Genomic DNA, 22722 nt, shown 5'->3' on the forward strand with positions numbered 1-22722 from the left:
AACTTCCGTGCTTTAGTTGCATCGCTTGACAACCAACCGGTTTGAATGTGAGCCTTAATGGGATCAATCCATGACGTCCCCAGGCCTATAGGAGCCACAAGCTTAACATCTATGCTTCGTGTCTTCAAAACACGGAAGTACACACTTCCTGAACTTTCTTCTATCTCAGATGAAGTAAACTTTGATAATGCATCTGCCTTAGCATTTTCCTCCCTTGGAATGTGCTCAACATGGCATTCATTAAATTGGGTCATCACAGCCCTTACTAGGCGGATATACTTAGCCATCGTATCATCCCTTGCCTCAAATTCTCCCTTTACCTGGGATACGATCAGCTTCGAGTCTCCACGGACCTTTAAGTTTTTGACTCTAAGTGTCCCAGCTAGGCCAAGGCCAGCTATCAGGGCTTCATATTCCGCCTCATTGTTTGTAGTTGGGAAGTCTAGCTTCATAGCATACTCAATTAAGAACCCGTCAGGGCTTTGTAAAACCAATCCTGCTCCACTGGAATTTATTTTTGATGCTCCATCAAAATAGAGAACCCAATATTCTTTCTCCTTATCATCCTTCTCTTTGTCCCCATTATCGACTCCCTTGTCTTGAGATATGGTATCTTCCTGCCCCCCGACATCTTGGTTGGGTATGGTACATTCCACCACGAAGTCAGCTAGTGCCTGGGCTTTTATTACCGTACGTGGCTTATACTTGAGGTCGAACTCTCCCAGCTCTATTGCCCACTTAATCAATCTCCCACTTGCCTTGGGATTGTGAATGATATTCCTCAGGGGCTGATTTGTTAGCACCTCAATCTAATGAGCCTGAAAGTAAGGACGCAGCTTTCTCGAAGCCATTACCAAGGCTAGAGCAAATTTCTCAATAGTTGAATAATTTAACTCGGCACCATGCAGAATTTTGCTGACATAGTATACGGGTTTCTGGACTTTCAGTTCCTCCTTAACCAACACCGCGCTCAAGGCACTCTTTGAAACAGCTAAGTACAAGAACAAAACTTCATTCAAAGCTGGCTTGGCCAACAACGGGGCCTGCGCCATATACTTTTTTAACTCTTCGAATGCCTTCTGGTTTTCCTCATTCCATACAAAGTCCTTGATGTTCTTTAGTGACTTGAAGAATGACAGACACTTGTCTCCTGACTTGGAGATGAATCGTCCTAGCACAGCAACCCTTCCTGTGAGCTTCTGAACATCCTTGACGGTTTTTGGTGGTTCCATGTCTAGGATTGCCTTTATTTTATCGGGGTTAGCCTCTATCCCCCTCTTGGAGACCATCAATCCCAAAAAATTTCCAGATCCTACTCCGAAAGCACATTTTGTAGGATTTAACATCATCTTGTGGTACCTTAGAACCTCAAAAGCTTCCCTCAAATGGGTTATATGATCAGTCTTTGCTAGACTCTTGACTAACATGTCATCAACATAGACTTCCATAGTCTTACCAATAAGGTCCTTAAAAATTTTATTTACCAACTTTTGATAGGTGGCTCCTGCATTCTTAAGACCAAATGCCATAACAAGATAACAATAAACACCAAAGTCAGTGATGAATGATACCTTTGGAATGTCATCCTTATGCATCTTGATCTGGTTGTATCCGCTAAATCCATCCATGATACTCAGCATCTCATGCCCAGTAGTGGCATCAATCAAAGTATCAATCCTTGGCAACGGAAAACAGTCTTTAGGGCATGCATCATTCAGATTAGTGAAGTCTATACACATCCTCCACTTTCCATTAGCCTTCTTCACCATTACAGGGTTTGCTAACCATTTCGGAAATTGAATCTCCTCAATGAAACCAGCCTCTAAGAGCTTTTCTACTTCCTGTTTTATAGCCTCTTGTCTTTCCGGGGCAAAGTTTCTTTTCTTTTGTTTCACTGTCTTCCTGCTTGGATCCACGTTTAGCTTGTGAGTAATCAGCTCCGGGTCTATGCCTGGCATATCAGCTGCTGACCATGCGAACACATCACTATTTTCTTGCAAAAATTTCACCAACTTCCCTCTAAGGGGCTCCCCTAATATGGCTCCAATGAAGGTCATCCTCTCTGGATTCTCGGAGTCTAAAGGAATGGAAACCAAGTCTTCTGCCGGCTTTCCTCTCTTCTCATCATTTTCTCGGACATCCATATCTTCAATAGGAAGAACCTGCCCCCCGACTCCATCTGCCCTCAAAGAGGCCACATAACAGCTTCTAGCCATTTTTTGATCTCCTCTCTCCTCTCCAATCCCATTTCGGGTGGGAAACTTTATAACCGAATGGTAGGAAGAAGGGACTGCCTTGAAGGCGTGTATCCCTGTCCTCCCCATGATAGCATTATAAGTTGAACTAGCCTTTACCACCACAAAGTCCAACATCTGCGTTGCCTGCCTTGGTTCCTGACCTATGGTGGTTGGCAACTTGATTATCCCTTCCACAGGACATTCCACTCCTGCAAATCTATATATCGGCATATCGGTTGGTGTCAACTGGGAGTCGTTATACCCCATCCTTAGAAAAGCGTCATGGAGCAAGATATCCACTGAAGCACCGTTATCCACAAGGACCCTCTTGACCGGGCTATTTCCTATTACCGGTGTTATGACCAGCGGGTCGTCATGAGGAAACTTTACACCCTCTAGGTCAGAATCGTCAAAAGCCAATGTTACTCATGTCCTGGCCCTCTTCGGGGCTTCTCCAACAATATGCATAACCTCTCTAGTATATGCCTTTCTGGAATTTTTGGACAATCCAGCAGCAGTTGGGCCTCCAAAGATCGTGTTTATCACAGGCCCTCAAGGTCTTGGCCCTCCATAAATTGTGTTTATAACTGGCCCTCTAGGCTGGGGGTTTCTCCCCTGATCGTCTTGGTCTTTCCTTCGATCATCGAAGTTCCTTCTCACGTTGTTATTTCTATCCCCTCCTTCTCCAGTATATTTGTTCAATCTTCCTTTTCGAATCAGAAACTCAATTTCATCTTTCAATTGCCTACACTCATCGGTGTCATGGCCAACATCTTTGTGAAATCTGCAATATTTGCTTTTGTCTAGCTTGGTAGGATCAGCCTTCAGGGGCTTAGGCCAACAAATATCTCGATCTTTCTCGATTTCCATCAAGATCTGGCTTCTAGGAGCATTCAGCTTAGCGTATTCGGTGAACTTTTGCTCAGGTCCTCCCTTCTTGGGGGTTAAATCAGGGTTTTGCTCGGTTCTAGGATACTTGTCCTTAGCGATATACTCCAGATCAGTTTTTCGCTTCTTGCCTCTAGTGGGCTCATTACTTACTACGGTCTTCCTCATGCTTTCTTCAACTTTGATATACTTCCCTGCCCTCTCCTGGAGCTGCAACATGCTTTCAGGGGGCGTTTGGCCAAAGACATCTTAAAGAACTCGTCCCTAGTTCCTTGTTACAGTGCTATCATAGCTACCTTATCATCAAGGTCTGGGACTTTTAAAGCCTCCTTTATGAAACGATTCAGGTAATCTCTCAAGGATTCCTTTGCTCCCTGCACAATGCTCATAAGAGATGCAGAACTTTTCTCATGAACTCTTTCACTGATGAATTGCTTAATAAAAGCCTGGCTTAATTCTCTGAACGACCCATTAGAGTTTGGGGGCAAGCGACTGTACCATCTTTGAGCCATACCCGACAGGGTTTGAGGGAAGGCCCGACACTTTATAGCATCATTCACGGGTTGCAACAATAGTGCATTAGAGAATGTCCTAACATGATTAGCGGGATCTCCCGTGCCATCATAGGCTTTGATGGTTGGCATCTTAAACTTCCTTGAAATATGGGCATTCATTATCTCTTCAGTGAAGGGAGGAGTAGGATCATCAGGATCTCCAAGGGGAAGGAGATTGCTTGGATCAATTCTTGGGACAACAGCCCTTCTCCGTACCGGACCATCCAGGTCTATCACAGGAGGAGGATTTCTCCCCCTACGGGGTATCTGGGGTCTGGTGGCCTGGTGAGCTTCTAAGTCGCGCCTCAGCCTTTGGATTTCAGCCTCATGAGCCCTGATCCTTTCCTGCACTTCTTGGGGATTCGCCCCTTGGGTGCTTTGAGGGCGTTGTCCTCCATCGGCCATCGGCTCTTTGCCAAGATGCCTCCTTCTTGGGGCTACTTCATCATCCGAAGATTCGGAGTCTCTCTCAGTATAAGGACCAGAAAATTCCCGATCCTCGGGGATAGGAGCCAAACCTCGTATATAGGGGGCGATTGCCCTCGTGCTTCACTTCGCCCAGCATGTCCACTTCCTCCAACCTCGGGGTAAAGGGGCATCCCATAAGGGGGGTTAGTAGTAACAATAGTTGAATATTCATACCCAACGGGTCGAGAAGTCACAGGTACATGTACTTGTTGAACTTGAGGATTCGTACCTTGAATAGTCGGGGGAGTCGTCCCTTGTGGCTGAGGTTGAGTTGCCCCTATCTGGGCTTCCCCTTGATTAGATGCATAAGTTGAGTGGGGAGGAATCTCCACGGTTGACGAAATCACCTGGGTTGTCCCTGATGGTGTTTCTTCTTCCAGGGCTCCAATTGTTCTCCGTGTTCTCGCCATGGTTGTTGTTATGCTTTCCCACAGACGGCGCCAAATGTTATGGATTAAAAACTAATATATATAATTGTTGTATTTAGTACTAAGGAACGTGAGCTTCAAGGCTCGATTTGACTGCTCTTGTGTTTCGTGACTCAATCTGCCTTAACAAGATGCCTACGTACCTTGCTGATTGCCAAGGATCAAGTCAAAAAACGTAGTTCTGATTTGTAGGGTGAGGCCCCTTATATAGATGTGGGAGTCCTTGAATTGGACATGGTATAGGAGACTTGGTGGTCAAGTCTATGAATTAGGATAGACTTAGGAGTCCTAGGAAGCTGATTCCTTATCCCATGAGGTTTCTTGGAGGCCAATCTACAAGGATTTATATCCCCATTAGGACTTATCTTAATAGTTGTTTTTCTCCCTTATTTATTAATTACGAAATTAATAAATAATCAGGGTTTTTGGGCCTTCTTTGTTCCATCAGGCCTGATCTGGTCCATCAGGCCTGATCAACATGTTAACCTTTCTGGTCTGAATGTCATACATCTTCTTGTTGGGCCTTGCAGCCCAAACTGTAATATTTAATTATATAATCATGATTTATTTATCCTTATCACGTAGAGATAGTAGTCGAGAGTTTCAACGGATGATTGCTGTCAAGCACATCTGTCGAGATACAATCACTAGTCGACGGATGAAGAATATCCATCGAGATAGTAGAAATGATAGAGGTTGGAGTTGAGACTACTGTAGAATCTGTGGTGATTGATTTGAGATTTGGCACAGATTTTTCAGTAGAATCAGAAAGAAATGATAAGTGAGCCAACAAATCATCCAAAAGATGATGCTCACTTACTTTAGATTTTGTCTTCTCCATGAGAGTTAAAGATGGAGAATCAGGAATCGATGTGTGAATCATGTCCATATCTAGTGAGTTTGTGGGTGAGTTTATGGGTGAGTTTTGTGTGTGAGGTGCTTCTATTGTAAGAGATTTTGGCTGTGACTCCGCATTTATTGGAGTCACATCAATCTGACTTTGAGAATGTGCTATAACTGAGTCTATGACTGCAGTTTGCATAGTGTATGCACCCTTTGTATCCCCATGTGTTTTAGATTTCTTCTTTCTTGTGTAAGTTTGAGGTAAGTCTATGTCCCTAACCCTTTTGGTCTGTGCTCTTGGCTGAGAGCTTTGTTCAACAGTCACATCCTTTTGGAAGGATGCAACTAGTAATGAGCTAGATTCCTTATTAATTAATATAGTTTATAGGGAAGCTGCAGTGTGGCTAGGCTGGGTTACACACACCTTTCCCTCCTTATCCTTAGGGTTTCTTCGATGTTCACCCTATCCCTCACCAAGCTTACTTTCCTTCACATTCCCCTATTTGGTTTTAGTAGATTTTGAAACTAGTCGCTTTTGAGAGGAACTAGAGTGGGGTCATTGAGACTTGGATTTAGAAGCTTTTATTTTAGTGGCTTGGGTAGGCATCTGTTGGGGCAAACTCATAGATGTCATAGCTACAGTTGTTTGCAAAGAAACTTGTGATATAGAAGTAGTAGAGGCGGGAGTGTTTACCTCACTTACCTGAGACCCCTCCATGATTGGTAAGTAGATTAGAGGAGCCTCACTGAGGTTGTTTGCCCTGTTCAAGTCAATAGTAACTCTCCTTTCTTGAACCCAATAATCAAGCTTATTGGTTGGGTTCTCAATGATAAGATCTTTAGAAACAAAATTAGCTAGCAACATAAAGAATCTATCATAATATATGTTTTTAGACCTTTTATTAATGTATCCTAGTTTGTAACCTAACTCATACAAGACAGACTCACTAAAATTATGATACTTATCACTAAGCAGCATATAGAGCATGTTAACAAGAGAGTAAGCCACATCATCAAAATTGCGTATTTTTCCAGAAAAGACTTTAATAAAAGAGTCACAGAGAAAGCTCCACTCCTTTCTAAGACCTTTTCTCCTAACCTCGCCAAGTTTGGCATGGTCAAGAGAATAAGCCATTTAAATAAGCATAGAACTTACATCAGTGTCTATGTGTGGAACTAGTGCATTATTCTCAGGCAATTGGAAACATGCTCGAATTACATCACTATTTATGCAATAATTCTTACCTTTAAGAATGAAGGTAATAGTTTTGTCCTGTGAGTTGTAAACATCAGTAGTCCATATCTTCTCAACCACTTCACAATAGATGACATGAGACTCCAACATAGCATAATTTAGTTTGCAACTTCGAATGAAGTCCATTATTTTGTGATAGTCTTCAGAAGCATCAATCTCCTTGGTCACCAATGCTACGAAGTTGTTCTTTTCATAAACAAACCCAGTTTGAGACATGATCTTGACTACCGGTGCCATTGCTGTGAGTGAAGGTAATTGCAGAGAAGGGGGGGTTTTCGCTTTGGAGACGAAGAGAGTTAGAGAAATTGCTTGAGAAAGATAAAAGTAAAAATAAAAATGAAATAGTCTTTTATACTTTATCAGAAATAAATGGTAAAAAAAAAGTAAAAAGAAAAAGTAACCAATGAAATTAGCTCAAAATAGCCGTTTAAAAATAAAATAAATTGTCAAAATTCTAATGATTATCCATCGAAATGTACTTACAGGCTATAAGTAAATTCGATGGACAATGCCTAGAAATAACAACTAAGATTGAGAGCAATTCGACGAATAAGGATTAAACAATTATCCATCAAGATAAAAGTACCCAAGATAATATTTGATATTTCAATGTATGATAAAATTCAACGGATATTCATTTTCAACGGATAATGAACATCCGTCGAGATGTTAATTCTGACTTGGCCAAAATTTTATCTTTGACAAGAAACATCAAATTTTATTCTTGCTGCATTTCAAATTGCTTAGACATCAAAAAAAATTAAGATTAATTAAGCATACCTAACTCACTTACCAACCTAGTAAAGGTAGATTCATCAAGTGGCTTGGTGAAGATGTCTGCAAGTTTTTTCTTACTTGGAAAAAAATGAAGTTCCACAGTACCATTCATGACATATTCTCTAATGAAGTGGTACTTGATGTCAATGTGCTTGGTCCTTGAATGTTGTACTGGATTTTTAGTAATTGCAATGGCACTTGTGTTATCACAGAAAATAGGAATCTTATCCACCTGTAGACCATAGTCCAACAGTTGATTTTTCATCCATAGAATCTGTGCACAACAACTACCAGCATTATATTCAGCCTCAGCTGTTGAAGTAGAGACTGCATTTTGCTTTTTACTGAACCAGGATACTAGCTTATTTCCTAGAAATTGACAGGTTCTTGTAGTACTTTTTCAATCAATTTTACAACTTGCATAATCTGTTGTGAAATAATTTTCTAAGAGAAACTTTGACAAAGTGTCATATTAGGCTCTAGGTGCTTGCTTCAATCCATAAAGTGCTTTCAAAAGATAGTAGACATATTCTGGAAAGTTGGGGTCTTCAAAACCAGGAGGTTAACTGACATAGACTTCCTCCTCCAAATCTCCATTCAAAAATGCACTTTTAACATCCATTTGATAGACCTTGAAATTAGAATGGGCTGCAAGGCTAGAAAAATTCTGATGGCTTCAAGTCTTGCAACAGGAGCAAAAATCTCATCAAAATCTATTGCTTCTTGTTGACAATAGCCCTTAGAAACCAATCTAGCTTTGTTCCAAACTACTATGCCATTTTCATCCATCTTGTTTCTGAATACCCACTTGGTGTCAATAGGATTCTTTCCTTTAGGCTTGGGTACTAGATTTCAAACTTTATTCCTTTCAAATTGGTTTAGCTCCTCCTACATGGCTAAAACCCAATCAGGATCCAACAGAGCTTCTTTTACCCTTTTTAGGTTCTTCCTGAGATAGAAAGCTGATGTATAGACATTCTTTCTGAGTTGCTTTCCTAGTTTGCACTCTAGAAGATACATCACCAATAATTAACTCAAAAGGGTGATCTCTAGTCCATTTTATCTGTTGAGGTAGATTAGCTCTAGATAAGGAGGCCTCATAGTTGTCTTGATGAGTGACTGAGTTTTGATTAGAGGAAACTCCCCTTGAGTTTGTGGATCTTTAATTTAAAGTTGGGGTAGTTTCACTGTGTGATCCAAAGTGATTTTCAACTCATATTGATGGCTCAACGGATGTTGATCTTTGCCTTTCGACAGATGATGCAGATTGTCTCTCAACAAATTATGCACTTGGTCTTTCGACGAATGTTGAATTATGTGCTATATTTGTTGTATATTTTTCTATGTCGTCCTTAGATATTGTCTCTTGATCACTTTCATCATAACTATCATCACAAATTATCTCAACATTGTCAAATTTGAGGCTTTCATGGAAATCTCCATCTTGCAGTCCTTCAATCTTCTTATCATCAAACACAACATGTACAGATTCCATAACAATGTTGGTTATGAGATTGTAGACTATGTATGCTTTTCCAACTGCATACCTAACAAAAATGCCTTCATCTATTTTGGCATCAAACTTTCCATGCTGCTCAGTTTTATTCCTTAAGATATAACATTTGCAGCCAAAGACATGAAGAAAGTTTAGTGTTGGTTTCCTATTCTTGAAAATTGGTAGGGAGTCTTGCATTTTGCTTGATTGACCAATGAAATATTCTGACTGTAGCATGCAGTATTTACAGCTTCTGCCCATAAATATGTTGGTAACTTTGATTCTTCTAGCATTGTTCTTGCAGCTTCAATAAGAGATCTATTCTTTTTTTCCACCACTCAATTTTTTTGTGGAGTTCTTGCTATTGAGAATTCATGCATGATCCCATTTTCTTCACAAAATAATCTTATCACTGAATTCTTGAACTCAGTACCATTGTCACTCCTGTTTAATCTGAGTTTGAGATCAGGATGGTTGTTGACTTGCCTTATGTGATTGATGATGATTTCACTAGATTCATCTTTATATTTGATAAAGAATGTCCAAGAGAACTTTGAGAAATCATCCACAATTACTAGGCAATATCTTTTCTTTGAGATGGACAACACATTGACTGGTCCAAATAAATCCATGTGCAGTAATTGTAAGGGTTCTTTAATTGTTGAATCAAGCTTCTTTTTGAGTGATGCCTTGATTTGCTTTCCTTTCTGGCATGCATCACACAATCCATCCTTTGAGAATTCCACTTGGGGAATACCTCTTACCAAATCTTTCCTGACTAGTTCATTCATAGTCTTGAAGTTGAGATGGGACAACTTCTCGTGCCATAGCCAACTTTCATCTTGACTTGCCTTGCTGAAGAGATAAGTGATAAATTCTGCATTTGATGAGTTGAAGTCAACTAGATACATATTTCCTTTTCTCACTCCAGTGAGAACCACTTTGTTTCTTTTCTTGTTGGTCACAACACAGGCTTCGAAGTTGAATGTTACTGACTTGCCCTTGTCATAAAGCTGACTGATACTCAACAGATTATGCTTGAGTCCATCCACTAGGGCAACTTCCTCAATGATGACATTGTCTTTAGAAATCAATCTATATCCCACAATATAACCCTTGCTGTCATCTCCAAAAGTGATACTTGGGCCAGCTCTCTCTTTGAACTCAGTGAACAGGGTAGAATCTCCAGTCATGTGTCTTGAGCACCCACTATCCAAATACCAAATATTCTTTCTGTTTCCCTGCACACAAAAAAATCAAATCAAGTTTATTTTGGTACCCAAGTTTCCTTGGGTCCTGCTTTGTTAGCCTTTTTCTTGGTTTCTTAGGCTTGTCCTCGTTTGACTTAGGTAACTGAGATTCATCCTTAGTCATTTGAGAAAAACCTTTAAAACCATTCATCATTACAGAATTATCATGCACAGGTTGGTTAACATGGAAAGGCATATTTTGTGCAAACATGTTATTCTAGTAATGCATGATAAATGGCATTTGAAGCATACTAAATGCATCATAATAAGGATTTTATGCAAATGGCATGTTAGCAAATTGTGAATTCAAATTATGTGTAGGCATAACATTCACATGTATTGTGGGCATGTTTAGAAATGAAGGAGGTGCAGAAATGGGTATAGGCATAGTAAGTTTGCAATTAACAGACAAATGATTAACACTACCACACTTTACACAAATTTTTCTAGGTGCATATTTATCAGGTGTGTAGTTGTTATGTTTGTTAATTCCTACTTTCCCATTCCTATTATTTTTCCTTTTAGATACCGTTTTAACCTCAATCTTCTCCAATCTGTCATTCAACTTCTTCACTAACAGATGCCCCACATTGACTCTTTTGTTCTCTTTCATTTGATTTGTTTCTCCTGAAACAAAGTTCTTGGAAACTGATCCATATTTCTCATCTAACTTGGCTAGCTTGACTTTGCTAACTGGTTTTCTTTCACTCGACGGATAATTCCTTTTATCATTCGACGGATAATCTTCATTATCCGTCGAATGCACATCCATTGAAAGTCCTGCTTCCAAGTTAGGATTCAGTTTCTTCTTTCTCTTTTTCCAGGCTTCTTCACAGAAAGACTCTATACCTTGAACTTTGGTAATTTGAGTATGGACATCTCTAGATGATTTCCATGCCTTAATTACCTCATATTCTCGTTCAAGCTGCTTTCTTAAAATCTCCTTTTTCTTTAAGGATTCAGTCAATTCTTCCTTAGCAATTCTACACTCTATTTTCAATTTTTCAAACTCAATAAATTGAGTTTCTAACACAACATTTCTCTCACTTAAAAATATATTATTGTCTTTAATCATGTTGTTTTCCTTGATGAGAGACTTAAGTGTAACACGTAAATTATACAATTTTATAGACATGTCATTTATAGTTTCATTCTACTCAGCTTTAGAAAGATGTGCTAGGTTAGTGGTGATTACCTGATTGCTTGAAGAACTGACCTCTGCTTCATCTGATTTGGCCATTAGGGCTAGATTAACATAGCTTGGTTCCTCATCATCATCTTCCCCATCTGCTGCATAGTCATTTTCCTGAGTCAAGAAAGCTCTTTCCTTTTGTTTGAGCAATTCAAAATACTTCTTCTTATAATCAACAGGCTCAAACTTCTTTTTTTCAGAACTAGGCTTTCTGCATTCATTTGCAAAATGACCACTCAAGTCACATTTGAAACACTTGAATTTGGATTTATCCACCATGTTTCTATTTGGCTTGGATGCTCCAAAATTCTTCTTGAATTTGAGCTTGGTAAATCTTCTTGATAGGAAAGCTAGATGTTCAACCATATCTTCCATTTTATCTTGACTAAGATGATCTTCAAGTTCAGCTACTAGCCCTTTTCCTTTGCCTTCACAAACCCTGGACTTTGGTGCAGACTCCACAGCTTCAACCTTCATCTCTTTTACTCTCTCATGCTCAGCTACCAGTGCTATAAATCCTCCCTTCTTCCTTCCTTTATCTATTTGCTCATCTGGTTCTAGCTCAAGTTCATAAGTCTTTAGAATCCCATACATTCTTTCTAAGGTAGACTCCTTGTAATCATGTGAGTTTCTGAGAGAGACAGTCATAGGATTCCACTCCTTTGGTAGAGATCTAAGGAACTTCAGGTTTGATAGACCCTTCCATGCAGTTTTAGTGCATTTAGTAGTTTTTGAAATCTACTAAATATGTCACTTAAAGATTCACTGTCTTCACAATGAAAGTGCTCATACTGCTGGATTAGAAGTTGTATTTTATTTTCCCTCACTTGTTCAGTTCCATCACAGATGATTTGAATTGTATCACATACATCTTTAGCAGTCTTGCAGTTAATGACATTGTCAAACATGTCTCCATTAAGACCATTGAACAAAATGTTCATAGCCTTCTTCTCTTGTATACCTGCTCAATATCTTTATCTGTCCATTCTGCTTGTGTCTTTGGAACAAATTTCTCATCACCTACAGCTCCTTCATTATCTGTAGCAACTTTTCTAGGGACGTGAGGGCCTTTCTTAATGCAATCCACATAACTTTCATCTTGAGAGAGAAGATACAGGTGCATTTTCACCTTCCAGTGGTGATAGTTATCTTTGTCCATAAATGGGATCTTTACTTCAACATCTTTTTAGCTCATCTTGGTAGTTGTTATGAGCTTTAATCTCTTTGTACTTCAAGAGCTTGCTCTGATACCAATTGTTATTCCCAAACAATCTAACAAAGAATTACAGAGGGGGGGTTGAATGTAATTCTGGTTTCTTTTTTATTTTAAAGACTGTTCTTTCTTAAATATATAACTGTGTTTGATTCGGCTAAAGTGCAGAATGAAAGTATTGAAGAAACCAAACATAAAGTGATTAAACACAAGTATTTAAAAATTTTCTGATGGATTGAATTTTTCCACTAGAGATATATATAAAATTGAGAACTCTGTGATGCAAGGTTTGCACATAGCTTCTTACAAGTAGAACTTACAAAGAACATAGAAATTCTTCACATATACAACTTTTTCTAATTCTCTAGTTCATTGCTTATTAACATGATTGATTATTCTACTTGCTACTCTTGGTTTATATATCACCATGTTACATGGTAAAAAGATAAACTAATAAGATAAAAGTTTCTTAGTCTAATTACATGTTTCTTCATTTCTCTATCCAGCATCTTTGAATATCTTCAAGTTAGCATAGAAATAGAAATGCTTCTTTGTTCTCTAAAACCTGTAAATAGGCTGCCACATTCCATTTGCATCTAATCAACCCATGTGACTGTCAAGTCACTATCAACTGCAATTTGAATTTAAACATCCATTGAAACTTCACTGGATCATTCATTGAAACTGTGTTGAATCATTCGTCGAAGCTTCATTAGATCATTTGTTAGATATGACTTGGGTCATCCGTCGAAACCTTGTAGAATCATCCATTGAAATTCTTCTATAGCAGTTAACTCTATTTCACTTATGCAAAACTACAAGGCATCTAATATTTACAATTAGTCAACCTATTTTGCATATCAAACTAGTAGTCAACATGACTTTGAATATCCTACAACTTCTAGATCTTTAAGGTATTATAAAATGCAGAAATGTGTTACAAGACTTATTAATACATAAGATACTCTCTCAACTGATGTTAGAGTGATCATCCATTGAAAGCTAAAAAAGTGCCAAATTAAATCTACTAAGGTGTTTTGTTTAAACATCTCATCTTCACAAGCTCACTTCAGGTTGGTATGAACTGGTATCTTACGCAGGAAATCGTCAAGGATATGGTATGACACTCTAACTGAATTTATAATTGAACATGAACCGGTAGAGTCGTCATACAATTATCTCTCATTATCACTAGGCACAAACATAATGTTATATATGTGCAATGATATCATGATAATATTATAAGTTGGTATACTTACAAAAATTTATGCAAGATTATTTTCCAAGTTAATGCAGAGTAGGTATAGATGAGCGTGTTGGAAAAGTTGAAATTCTCTTTAGAATTACTTCAAGCAAGCCAAAATAACAGTTCTTTTAGGAGCACAAGTAAACCAAAAGAGCGATGGCAAGACAAGTAAGTCAAGGATCTTTTGAAGATGTAAAATTTGGAAGATCCTATACATGCCAAGACTTCTTACCAATAGAAACTACTAAAGCTTGATTAGTACAACCCAGGTATAGTGATAAGCTATAGAGGTATGACCAGCTCACTCTTTTACTCAAATGCAAATTGTCAACCTATATTATTCTTAAGATGCAAATGTGTAAGGTTACAAGTGGATCCTAGAGAATCCAATCTTATAGCTATTAACAAAATTATTAGATATCATAAGGGACTACCAACTCTTGGAGTATTGTACCCTAAAAATAATGTGCTTAACATGTTTGGATATATATATATAGATTACGCAGGTTGTAAGAAAGATATGAGAAACATCTCTAAAAGTTGTCAACTTAAGTGACATGAGAAGCATCTCATGAAGCTGTTAACTTCGTGGAAGAAGATTGATTTCTTGTTATAATAAAAAAATAACTTCAACTTCAACAACTCTGTGGAACACTCTATGACAATGCACCTTCACACCATGTATCATTTTTTTCGAGAGCATGTCTTTTAGTCAAAGAGTTACTTGCAAAAACATTTAATAAATCACTTAATAAAATTATTTTTTCAAGATTGGTTTATATATTTGGGATACTACTTATTGCATATTAGTTGAAAATCTCATTGGAAAGGAATTCATAATATAAGTTCACAAGTATTAAATCTTCAATATTTAAAGGACTTGTGAATTTATCCGTAATCCAGTATCTTGTACTTAGTGCTACTACCTTAATTATTTTGATTATAACGTCATATACATTTGTGGTAATTTAAGTTTGAATATTACTTTAATTGATTTAAATTATGATGGTAGACAATTTCATGTCATATCAATCTCATAATTTAAAATATATTAAAATAATATGCAACATAGTTATCATTTACAAATAATTTTGATATTTTTAGTAATAGTGATATTATTTAGAATTTCTATTCTAAGTAATCAATGCTCATTTTTAAAATCACTAATACTAGAAGTTGAAGTATTTTCTAAGTTATGGGTATAAAACTCTCAATATTTTATATGCTTAGGAAGTATTTCTAATAATTAGTATTATTTGGAAAATAATTGTCATGTGTATAAGTCGTATATTCTATTGATAATTATTCAAGGATAATAATGAATATTTAAGTGCTAATATCTAACTAATGGATATTTAGTATTTATTTATTTATTATTTATTTTAGTAAGTTTAGATTATGGAAATTGAAGTAATTCAATGATTTTATTTGCTCCATAATTCAAATTAACTTAAAATAAATAAGCAACATTATTAATTATAACTAAATATGTTAACAAATTGATATCTAATATATTGATTGTAACTAAATTGTTATAGGTTAATTATGAGATTTTGGTTTTAGCAAATATAGCAATGTTATATCTTAACTCAGAATCATGATTGTAGCATGATTACTTGTTAACTAATTTTTGACTTATATCACTTAATGATATTTAGTTAAGATTTTAACAACGAACTAATTGTGAAGTTTTAGTATTTGTAAAGTTACTTAGAACTCCTCTAAGTAAGCAACACTTTATCTTCAACTCACTGATACAAATATTTAAAGTGTGAAAATTCTTTTAAGTAGAACTATGGTTATTGTGTTTAATGTTTTATTAGAAGTAACCATATGTTGTCTACTTAGAATATTTTTTATACTTATTTGTAAATTCCTAAATACTTTGATGGTAGATGCAATTCTCAATGGATCAAAGTATATGGAACTTAGAATGTTTTCTAAGATTGCAAACAAGACAATTTTGGTTAACGAGACTTTATTTATCGAACCCCTTGTTAGGTCACACAACAATGTAGAAGGAGGTTGAATATAGTGTAGAATACAATTAAATCGATTTCGAACACAAGTAACAGTAAACAGAAGTATTCGATATAATAAACTCTGTTACAATGGAACTGTTCTCTCTCAGTGATGAACAAATATCACGAGAGTTGCTAGGTTACAATGTATGATCTTCTCGATAATGATAACACATATAGTGTAAACCTATGTCTGTGTTTATATAGTACACAGTTACAAGATAACTTCTAATTGATATGGAATATAATTCTATCTCCTAAAATATATCAATCAGATATCTTATACAATTCTTTTAGTCCTCTAACTTTTCCATGCATATCTTCTTTTGTATTAGTCTCGATCTTCTTTCCTGTAAATTAGCTTCCTTCCTTAACTGTTAGTCCTCTCGTACTTAAGTTCTGATATCAATCTTCTGATAATCTAAGTTCTGATATCCTTAAGTTCTGACTTCCAGTAAGTACTGATTTCAGTAAGTACTGATATTTCCTGTTTTTTAAAATCTGAAAACTAAACATAAAACATATTAGACATGACATCTCAAATATATCTAACACCAATATTGTTTGAAAACTTGTAATTGTTGGGAATACAATTGCACGGTGTATGAGATTGAATGCTAATGTCTATCGGGTAGATCATTGGTGTTTAATTTATTGATATCTTATTTTAATATATTTAAATTATGATGTTAGACAATCTCATGTCAAATTAGTTTTATAATTTAAAATTATATTAAAATAAGGTGCAACATAATTATTGGTATCTAAAGTACTTGACAAGTATCAGTTAATGATATATTGTTAATATTTTATTGCAAATATTTGTGAGATTTTAAGTTCTAGTGAATTTATATGTGTCGCTATATCTGAAAGATTCACTACTATTTAAAATCAGCAGCATAGTCATTCTTATTAAGATTTTTTTATCAATAAACAATGTTGTCGATAATAATTCTATAAAGATAGATTACGGAGCTTTTGAGAATTGCTTAGACTTTATCCTAAGTTATCAATGCTTTTCAAAAAACTCATTCATATTAAAAGACAAAATCTTTCTTTCTTTTCTTAATACTGCTAGGTCATCAGTCTGTGTCTTTTCAAGTTAAAAGACATGATCACTTATCTTTTTATGCATAAATACAGACTTGTGCACTCGAATGGTTTTAAGAGAAAATCATACTTTTTTTGCAGTGGTGATTGCTTATTTCATGATTTTTTTTAAATCACCATTGTACATCATTTCTCTCAAAAGATAAAATGCACGATTTTCATTCGTAAAAATTTTTTTATAGTTTAAAATGTATTTTATCTCTACATTGTTATCTGTGTGATGATGCAGGTTTAGCCTCCAATGGCTTTCTTTCAGATTCATAGTCATGAGGTTTTTTCAACCCACAATTTCTATCCCGGATTATAAAAAAACACTGAAACAGAACAAACCAATACTCTCTGACCCCTAAAATGAAGTATGAACGAGCGTGGGAGAAAGTGCCTTAGTGCACTACATAAAGAAGGTTCTGAGGTCAACCCAGCAGCTTTGTCTCCTACAAAGTTGAGTAAATTTTAAAACTGAGGCAACTTCTAGCCCCATACATTTCTCAAAAAGATATATTGGCTGAAAAGGCACCGAAATAGTTACTATATTCATCCTCTCAACAAGGTGTGTCTATTAAAATTCGCATGTCGGCGAGGGTATTCGAACTAGTGTCACCACCTCGAACATAAACAATTCTTGATGAACAATGCGAGGTTACACACACAAGGAAGAGTTTATGGAAACAAGAGTTTCGAACATTTTAAGGCCAAATTCGAGTGTTCAAGGTTCTTTAATGGACCAATTGCCCTTACAAATGTTAGGAGTGGATATTGATCCAATAGTCATATGTCAGTGGTTAGTGTCTACCTCTCCGGGATTAAATCCCCTAGATGCATCTGCAGATAGTGGGTCTGATATAGGTGCAGATCGATAACTTGTTAACTATGATTCATATTTACCTGATGAATCAAAAGGAAATATCTTCACAGATATTATAAGGAAACTTTGATCTTTATGCTAAATTCTTTGGATCATTATTTACCTTCCTAGAGTTCAAATCTGGAACCCTCAACGAGAAATTAGCAACTTGTAGATGATGACTCAGATTCATCTGACGAGTTTAACAAGGATGGGGATTTGTGAACTCCCATTGCACCACATGTGACCTCCTTAAGGATGGCTAAGGTGATTTTTCTTGCAGGTACAACTGGATTTTGGAGTTGTGAGAGGAGTGATACACTTGTGAGAATGAGTGTAAACACGAGTGGAGATAAGAGTGAAACATCTATGAGGTACATAAAATAGAATCACACACTCACAGTGAGGAAGGAAGAGAAACACCAAATCCTAGATCCGTTCCCTAAACATGGTTCGTAATGTTCGATCTTTCGGAAGATGATTCTTAGGAATCCAACTCTATACTTCAGGGACTCAACTATGTTTATGATTGGAACCTAATACTTAGGGACCTAACATTTACATATTGGAATCAAATAGTTGGGGCCTAACAATTATGATCTAACAGTTGGGAAGTATAAAGATGTCGGGAAGTTTGGTTAACAGGATAATCAACAGTGAAGCCATTATTGCAGTATTTAAGGTGCATGGTTGATCAGACAACAATTTGCTACTTCTTTTCTAACCAAGTGATGTATGAGAACTCCCTCAGACAACAGAACATCTTCCTTCTCTTATTCCAAGGGGAAGAAGTGTCACATAAGAAATATTGGAGGATTTCACAACTAAGGGGGATAAGTGATTTCCCAGTAATAAGAAGAAGTGGTATTGGTTCATCACTATTCCTTGTAAAGGGAGAAGCTATTTTCCTAAAGGGGAGTAGTTGCCTCTCATAAAGGGAGAAGCAAGAGAGATATGTGTTTCTCAATAGGAAATATGATAGTACAACAGAAGATGTTGATGATTACTTTAAGACTAAGAATTGTTATCTAGCAGAGATTTGAAGAACCAATGAAATGAAGATGAGACTACATGAAGGTCAGTTCAGTGCTAGAGGAACAAGCTTCTTTCATTTCAGTTTCTCAAGAAATCTGGAAATGCACAATATGATCTAGAAAACTAGTAACATTATTTAAAAGTCACGGTTGTACTTTAATATTTTAAGTTGTTAGTTGAGTTATCCTCTTTATTAATTTGTTTGTTAGGTTTAACAATTAAATAGGGGGAGATTGTTGGTGACTTTGCGAAGCTGTATGAATAGTAGACGTGATAATTCAACACTAGAACATGACAGGTAAATAATACTACGTCTACACAAGAAATCAGGAAGAAATGAAGACAAGGCAAATACAAAGAATCAAAATATTAGGAGAAGTTTTAAAGTCTGTTTACAGGTCACTGAAAGAAGTTCATTAACATGTTCATGCCTCAGTGAAGAATAAAGGTTAAAAACTCTCAGGGTTTCAGAAGTGTTGAAGTTTTAGCATAAAAGTGCCACAAAAAGATTTTAGTGCATTAGCATTGATTGAAGATAGACAATGTTCAAAGCATAGGAATCTGAAGAATTGAAGACAGGGTATAAACAAAGGTTAAAGAGGGTAACTATAGTCTTGAAGTTATACTCACTGAAAGGAGTTCATTTATATGTTCAAGCGTCAGTGAAGAATAGTCAACGAAGTATTCAAGACTGTAGTAGCAATAAAGACGTCGTTTGAGTACCAGAAGAGATTCCAGTAAAAGTACATTTTTTTATTAACAGTCAGTATTTGAAGCGATAAAATTGCTGCAAACTTAACAATGTAATTAAAGCTATAATACGAAGACCTGAATCGAAGTTAGTCGTCTGTGAACCAGACCAGTTGCACTAGGCATCAACGGTTCTTGAAAGGAATGTGAGTATAATCATTAGAAGAATTTTTAAGTGAGGATTTGTATCTGAATATGAAGGTTATATGGTTTATATGAAGACTCAGAGAGAAAGTGTGCAAGATGTGCTAAAGGGTTAAACAACGCTATGCAGAAACTAAGTTGAAGTGATCACTACCTTATAGTAGAAGTCACCATGACCACTCTATTTCTCAGCAGAAACATGAACCTTGAAGTATGGCTCAAAAACTAAGTACCAAAGTTGGTTTTCACCTAGTAGGAGCAACAAGGAAGAAATGACATCAAAAACTAACTCAGAATTGCATGTAAGTCACTATAGGCACAACTCAGCTTTCCCCATCACCTAGGAGGCGCAACTAGCAATAAATACTAAATTAGAAACCCCCTTTAGGCTCTAGAAGGTGCAAGTGGACTTACGTTGTCCCTTGTAGGCACAACTGACCAGAAAAACTAAGGCAAAAGCTCATTGAACCATCCTTGGCGCAAGTAGAGCTTCTAGATGTCCTAGATGGCGCAAGTGGGAGAAAATCTAAGGCAGTGATCCTCTCTACATGCTAGTGGCGCAAGTAAAGCCTTCCTTGGCTCTTGATGGCGCAAGTGAGTAAAATTCTAAGGCAAATTTCTCTCTTGGATGAAGGTTGGCGCAAGTAGAAGTTCAAGTACTACCTCTGGGCGCAAGTAACTCCATAGCAAGCAACAATTATTGATATCATCAATTAGTTTACTTGGTTAACAATTGGCCATGTATCTAATTGATATATAAGTCTACACAAAGAAGCATAGCATAATAATCAACATTTTTCTGTTTATCTTCTTCTCCAGTGACAGCTGATAAAACAAGAAACAAAAAGATACAGAGAAGCTCAAGAACATTATATATTCGTTAAACTTCTCACCGGAAAAATGTTATAATATCCGACTTAAATCTTGTATATTATTTGAAGGCATCATAATTGTTATCCGGTAATTAAATCCTTGGATAAATAATTTTAGATTTTGTATATGGTTTAATTTGTTGATTTTTGCAGAAGCATGAACATTTTGGTTCTTGGATTGTAGCCGGTTGATTTATTCATCGGAGTGTAGCAACATCACTCGAGGATTTATATATAAATATATATTTTCCCGAATATCTTATGTTCGTTACTTTATTGTCCTAAACACTATTCACCTCAAGAACACGAAATCACTAACTGAACACTGAATTATTTATCAGCAAAAGATTCGAAAGATATTTTTTTAATTTAGTGAGTACCGTATTCAACCCCCCTTCTACGCTATTTCGGGACCTAACATTAATGCAGTGTAGAAATCAAAAAGCAGTCCAGGAAAAAAATGCAATCCTGAAAATATGTATTGTCTAGATTTTTTTAGCAGTGTAGAAACCAAACAGCAGTCCTATAATTCAAAGTAGCGCAGTCCATAAATTTATCTTTTTATGTTGAATCTCCATCATTTTCACTCTCTAAAGGCAGTTCATCATCTTCTTCTGAACTATCATTAAGAGGAGCCACATCTTGTATTCATTTTTCTGCATCTAGTTGGTCTTTGTAGCAGATTCACACTTCTAATGATTGTGGAGTTCAACGACTTCTCTTTTCAGTCAAAACCATGCCAACAAAGAAAAATGCAATTATGAAACTATGTTAGTTATCTCTACATGACAGATAATTTTTATATACTCTTGCTTATATTGCTTTAGGTGTCACATGACCAACTATGAACACCCCTTTTTCAAATTCGCTTAAAAAATAAAATCGGTAATATCAATACAAGTATGTTTATCCCATTCCAATTATGAACCAAATCATGGGCAGATCTAAGAGTTGATATTACTTTACTAGAAGCAGTAAGAAAGTTGACGGGTAGCTCATTTTTTTCTCACAGTTAATGATACAATTCATTTTAATCATATAATGCCAATATTTACTATTTCTACATATCTAGTTAGACATAATAAGCAAAGTGTATACTCTGAAAATGAGGAAATCGCGAGACTATGATCAGTTTAATCGAGTTCCACTTTTTCTAATAATTTCCAATCTTTTTTTGGTCTCATACTAATACTAATAGCGATTCAGATGTTCACACACCAGAACACACTCACCGAGGTAAAAAATCCTTAATACTATCAATTTATAACAGAACTCCAGGTATTTATTATAACAGTACTTATAATCGCAATCACTAGTAATCAGTAATCAACGCTTGGACCATTCCAATTATTTTTAACATTATGGGCTTGGACCATTTCACCATGCACGTACACAAGATAACCAAGGTATTGGAGTCTGCTGCTCGACATTCTTGTCCGGGATGTCAACATCAATCATCGCATCAAAAGATGTATCAACATCAATCATGTTACCAAAAGACATATCAGCATCAATCAAGTCACCAAAAAAATATCAGGAGCAACCGGGTTATCATAGGGAATCTCAGGGTCACCCTCGGGGGTCGATAAATTGATTCTTGTATGATATTTGCGATCATACGGTACCGGCTGCTTATTAATAAATGGATTTCCTCCATTATTCTTATTTTTTGGGTCCAAGTAGTAGTTAACATACACTGCCAACACCTTGCATAAACCTTGTAACTTAGAAGCAAGTTCTTCATCTCCGAGAACACCAAAGGCAAAATAATGTTTGGTTGACATAAAATATATTTTCAGTCTGGTCTTTTCCTCACTCCCAACAACTTCAGTAAGAATATTGATGTAGTAATCAATAATCTCATCTCTAGACATCTCGCAATCCGGTAGCTTAACTTGTACAAACCAGTGCTCATAATCTAACCCATATTCTAGTGTCGGTTCACTGCGTGGAAGAGCATGCATGACCTGGGAGACAGTTTTGTGGGCTGGTAGCTTAGTAGCAAAACCACGTGTTATAGAGATTTTGGTGACATCAATTGAACGTAGACAACGAATAATAGCTGGCATATTTTCAAGATCCTAGAGAGACATCTCGTCG

At 36.5% G+C, this 22722-nt stretch overlaps 1 protein-coding gene across 1 annotated transcript; it reads right to left on the bottom strand.

The window, feature by feature from the left end:
- Positions 1-22136: 22136 nt before the first annotated feature.
- On the bottom strand, positions 22137-22691 carry LOC141691234 (multiple organellar RNA editing factor 8, chloroplastic/mitochondrial-like). The gene has a single exon (XM_074495972.1). The coding sequence runs from the start codon at positions 22689-22691 to the stop codon at positions 22137-22139; it is 555 nt and encodes a 184-aa protein (XP_074352073.1).
- Between the last annotated feature and the right edge of the window lie 31 nt (positions 22692-22722).

Source organism: Apium graveolens, chromosome 10 (assembly GCF_009905375.1).
Source record: "Apium graveolens cultivar Ventura chromosome 10, ASM990537v1, whole genome shotgun sequence".
Classification (NCBI taxonomy): domain Eukaryota; kingdom Viridiplantae; phylum Streptophyta; class Magnoliopsida; order Apiales; family Apiaceae; genus Apium; species Apium graveolens.

Coding starts and splice junctions, on each gene's coding strand:
- LOC141691234 (XM_074495972.1), bottom strand. CDS start 22,691: ATGCCAGCTATTATTCGTTGTCTACGTTCAATTGATGTCACCAAAATC.